We start from the raw sequence: 5,046 nt of genomic DNA, 5'->3' as shown, positions 1-5,046 counted from the left end.
CCGTTTTTATTGAAAACCTAAACGATGCCTCTTGATTGATTCGGTACCTTGTCATTGATGAGCAGCTCAGTGGGCGTGTGCAGGCCTTGGAGCAGCACCAGTTCATTGGGTTGCTCGGAAACGGCGTAGGAGACGGGTGTTCCGATGCCTCCTTCTGTGGGCCGAAGCCAAAGGCAAAAGGTGAAGGCCCATAACTTTGGGATGGAGTGTTTCACCACCGCGTACATGTAATTAGTACGGGATGGAAAAGACAGTCTGTAGCCCTCCGGAAAGTAATTCGCTAAAACAGACAAGAACAAAAAAAAAAAAAAGATTGAGATACAGTCATTATTGATAAGAATCAGAGATCTCAAAGACAGCATCTGCAAAAGTAGCAAAATGGATAAAATATTTCTTTTTTTTTCATATTAAACATCTGTCCTGTTTTTCTCTGAGATGACATTCGATAGTCTTCCTGATCTTTTTATGCCTGACATAATTTATTTACAGCAAAGGATGTTAAAAGCTTGCTGAAACTAACACGATAACTTCATCTGACATACGCATGCAAATGCATTCTGGATTAACTGCTTTCTATTGACCTCTCTGTTCATATTTACCTTCCTCCAGTCCTGAGAGTCGGTCATGTAGCTTGTTGATTCCCTGGTCCATTTCCTGTCGGTTTCTTTCGGTTTCCAGCCTCAAGGCTTTTCTCTCTTTCTCCAACAGCTCCACCTTCCTTTCAAGCTCCCCTTCCAAGTCCTCCATTTTCCAGGGCCTTTCCGCACCCGCTTTGTGCCCAACCCAACTTTCTGGGCCAAAGGATTTCCCGCCGTCCTGCACGACTGCAGAGGTGTTGATGTCCGTCTGGGTGTGAGGAAACAGATTGATGTCGGCCTGCAGAGGAGGAAGACAAAGGTACACTTTTGAATGAAAAAAAAATTTTCATCCGGCTCGCATTGTCACATGAAGTGTGTCAGGTTAGCGTGAATAGCATGACACCATGTACTGGAATACCAAAAAAATATGGAAGTACAGTTCATTTCGGTTTGCCACAATTTAGTTCAATGAACCAAATTGATCGCCTATTCATTTCCACATCGTTGTGTGTAGCGGGATGGCGCAACATGTAGAAAGGGATATCATGCGATTGGTAACCTAATGAAAGGGGGCTAAAAATGGTGATGCATTACAACACGTTGCTAAACTAACAGTGCAAGATTTTTTTTATTTTTTATTTTTTTTGTGGCCTTCTTGACTTTCACGCTCTAGCAATGCCCTTTTGAATGACACCCTAGGCATGGTGTTTATAGTTTTCCTAACCAGTGTACACTTTGCTTACTGTACATGTGTTGCATAAGATGATACGAATAAAGGTCGAGCTATAGAAACATTGATTCAGTTCCCAAAGGGACAAGCATTATGTAAGAAGCGGTGCCTCTGGAATTGATGCGAGTGAACACACCATGCTCTGGTTTAAGAGGATGCACAATTCACACGAGTGTTTTTTTTTTTTGTTCTTTTTTTCTGAGGATACTGACAAAATGTCGCTAACTGATTTTGCAGCAAAAGCAGATACGTACACAATTGTTATAAATCCCAGTGTAATTTTTTTTTTTTTTTTGTTCTTTTTTCTGAGGATACTGACAAAATGTCACTTACTGATTTTGCAACAAAAGCAGATACACAATTGTTATAAATCCCAGTGTAATCTTTAGTCGTTATGCACCGCTGCGTGCCTCTCATTGAAGCCAGCAGTGTTTTCACCAGGAGAAAACACACACACACACACACACACACACACACACACACACACACACACACACACACACACACCCGAGTGTTTGAGTGACCAGGCCCGGGTGAAAACCCACTTCTCGCCCAAAGTAAGCTAGGATAGGCTCCATGCAGCTCATCTGTGACCCTAATGAGGATAAGCAGTATAGAAAACAAAACATGAATATTGCAGTGATGGACATTCTTATCACACGTCGTCTTATGGGTCTTTGGATGCTTAAGAATCTGTTCTCCAATATTTCATTTCGATCACTTAGCCCGAGGTTGAGCTTGAGGCAGGTATTTGTTTACGCGTGGAGAGTTTTCTGGAGGGAAAAGAAATCATTATACTTACATCTTCACATCGGAGACATAAATGCATGAATGTGTAAGCACTAAATGCTCTTCGGTGCGTGTATGGAGCACAGATCATTACGGAGCCGCAGTTTCATGAATGCCCCAAACAAAATCTTGTGCATACTAAATACAATTGTCCTGAAAAATAAGAACCAACTGCCTTAAAATATGTTTGTTAAGTATTGCTGTTTTTTCGCATATCAGCGAACTAATCCACTCGGATTGTCCGTGATGCAAATTGCCTACGATCTACACAATCTGTTGTCGACTCCACTGCGCCGCTAGACCGAGCACCTACTGATGGAAACGTGACTAGGCTGTTGAGTGAAACATACAGGTGATGGCTCCGCAAGAAAACAGTGCAGCATTATAACACATGACTCTGTAGCATTTAAAAGAGGGGGGAAAAATCACATTTTAGTTTAGCTCGACATAACATGGAACCATGGTTTGTATTCTGCTAAATAAAACGGAGACTCTTGAGGGGGGATGGAATTGTATGAGGGGTTTGTACCCTACAACTAGGCAACTCATCCATTATGTATGATATTGCTTTGGCCAAAACAGAAGCTATACATCTTCAGAATCTGGTCAGATGAGAGGGACGTTTCATGTTACGCTGCCCGTACTCTCCCCCCCACCCCACCCGCCCCCTTCCTCTGGCTGATGGCGGTGTTCTCTTTTTTTCCTCTTCTACCGCTTTATCAGAGCCTTGCTGACCCCAAAAACACATTTACACTCACGAGCTCAGATCCCTCCTCTTGAATTCACCTTATTGAACACGCTTACAACCTATTCATTCGGTCCCAAGACAGTTACCTGCTCTTGACCAAGGACTAGCACTCCTCCAGGTCTAATTTCATGACCAGCTGCCAGGCCGTGGCCTTCTCCCCTCAATTTCCCGCCCTGGTAGGCCTGCCAGTCGCCTCCTTTCTGGTTCCAGCTCACACATATGTGTTGCCAGTTGCCTCGAGAAAGGTTCAGAGGTAGCCGGGCCACCTAACAGGTAGCAAGCAGAAGCACATTTGAATTTAGATCCAGTGGAATTTTATAGGTTACAGGTCACATGAAAATCCCTCCTCCCATCCATCCACCTCACTCACCCACTTTTTTTTTCTCTCAGGCCTTCCTTTCATCCCTCTCTTTTCAAAATTAAATTGCAATCTGCTTTCTTGGCATAGTAGCGTTACAGAAACACAGTTGCCAAACAGTCTGTTGCTGTCAAAAACATTAGGAAGGATTACTACAGTATGATTACACGTATCACTAAATATCGATCAGCCTTTCTGTCCATTATGATTCCCATGAAATATCCTAATTGTGCTTGGAGATTTTTTTTTTTTACTTCTCTTTCAAATGAATGACTTGATTCTTGGGCTTTACGTGTTCCGATGCCTCCTTCTGTGGGCCGAAGCCAAAGGCAAAAGGTGAAGGCCCATAACTTTGGGATGGAGTGTTTCACCACCGCGTACATGTAATTAGTACGGGATGGAAAAGACAGTCTGTAGCCCTCCGGAAAGTAATTCGCTAAAACAGACAAGAACAAAAAAAAAAAAAAGATTGAGATACAGTCATTATTGATAAGAATCAGAGATCTCAAAGACAGCATCTGCAAAAGTAGCAAAATGGATAAAATATTTCTTTTTTTTTCATATTAAACATCTGTCCTGTTTTTCTCTGAGATGACATTCGATAGTCTTCCTGATCTTTTTATGCCTGACATAATTTATTTACAGCAAAGGATGTTAAAAGCTTGCTGAAACTAACACGATAACTTCATCTGACATACGCATGCAAATGCATTCTGGATTAACTGCTTTCTATTGACCTCTCTGTTCATATTTACCTTCCTCCAGTCCTGAGAGTCGGTCATGTAGCTTGTTGATTCCCTGGTCCATTTCCTGTCGGTTTCTTTCGGTTTCCAGCCTCAAGGCTTTTCTCTCTTTCTCCAACAGCTCCACCTTCCTTTCAAGCTCCCCTTCCAAGTCCTCCATTTTCCAGGGCCTTTCCGCACCCGCTTTGTGCCCAACCCAACTTTCTGGGCCAAAGGATTTCCCGCCGTCCTGCACGACTGCAGAGGTGTTGATGTCCGTCTGGGTGTGAGGAAACAGATTGATGTCGGCCTGCAGAGGAGGAAGACAAAGGTACACTTTTGAATGACACCCTAATTTTCATCCGGCTCGCATTGTCACATGAAGTGTGTCAGGTTAGCGTGAATAGCATGACACCATGTACTGGAATACCAAAAAAATATGGAAGTACAGTTCATTTCGGTTTGCCACAATTTAGTTCAATGAACCAAATTGATCGCCTATTCATTTCCACATCGTTGTGTGTAGCGGGATGGCGCAACATGTAGAAAGGGATATCATGCGATTGGTAACCTAATGAAAGGGGGCTAAAAATGGTGATGCATTACAACACGTTGCTAAACTAACAGTGCAAGATTTTTTTTATTTTTTATTTTTTTTGTGGCCTTCTTGACTTTCACGCTCTAGCAATGCCCTTTTGAATGACACCCTAGGCATGGTGTTTATAGTTTTCCTAACCAGTGTACACTTTGCTTACTGTACATGTGTTGCATAAGATGATACGAATAAAGGTCGAGCTATAGAAACATTGATTCAGTTCCCAAAGGGACAAGCATTATGTAAGAAGCGGTGCCTCTGGAATTGATGCGAGTGAACACACCATGCTCTGGTTTAAGAGGATGCACAATTCACACGAGTGTTTTTTTTTTTTGTTCTTTTTTTCTGAGGATACTGACAAAATGTCACTTACTGATTTTGCAACAAAAGCAGATACACAATTGTTATAAATCCCAGTGTAATCTTTAGTCGTTATGCACCGCTGCGTGCCTCTCATTGAAGCCAGCAGTGTTTTCACCAGGAGAAACACACACACACACACACACACACACACACACACACACAC

The 5,046-nt window shown here is 42.5% G+C and overlaps 1 protein-coding gene across 3 annotated transcripts in view; it reads right to left on the bottom strand.

The window, feature by feature from the left end:
- nptxra (neuronal pentraxin receptor a) overlaps nucleotides 1-5,046 on the bottom strand; it is a 9,533-nt gene that overhangs the window by 1,711 nt on the left and 2,776 nt on the right. Inside the window, exons 2-4 of one of the 3 annotated variants that reach the window (XM_019877376.1) lie at nucleotides 3,959-4,235; nucleotides 3,508-3,639; nucleotides 48-148 (exon numbers count right to left, since the gene is read on the bottom strand). In XM_019877376.1, coding sequence (XP_019732935.1) covers nucleotides 48-148; nucleotides 3,508-3,639; nucleotides 3,959-4,235 — 510 coding nt within the window. Of the gene's footprint in view, nucleotides 1-47; nucleotides 281-2,942; nucleotides 2,958-3,507; nucleotides 3,640-3,940; nucleotides 4,236-5,046 lie in introns of all 3 variants that reach the window. The other 2 variants (XM_019877377.1, XM_019877375.1) reach the window with 2 other exon arrangements.

Source organism: Hippocampus comes, unplaced genomic scaffold (genome assembly GCF_001891065.2).
Source record: "Hippocampus comes isolate QL1 unplaced genomic scaffold, H_comes_QL1_v1.1 scaffold193, whole genome shotgun sequence".
NCBI classification, from domain to species: domain Eukaryota; kingdom Metazoa; phylum Chordata; class Actinopteri; order Syngnathiformes; family Syngnathidae; genus Hippocampus; species Hippocampus comes.
Note: the sequence above shows the minus strand (reverse complement) of the source record. Positions and strands in the feature narration are given on the sequence as shown.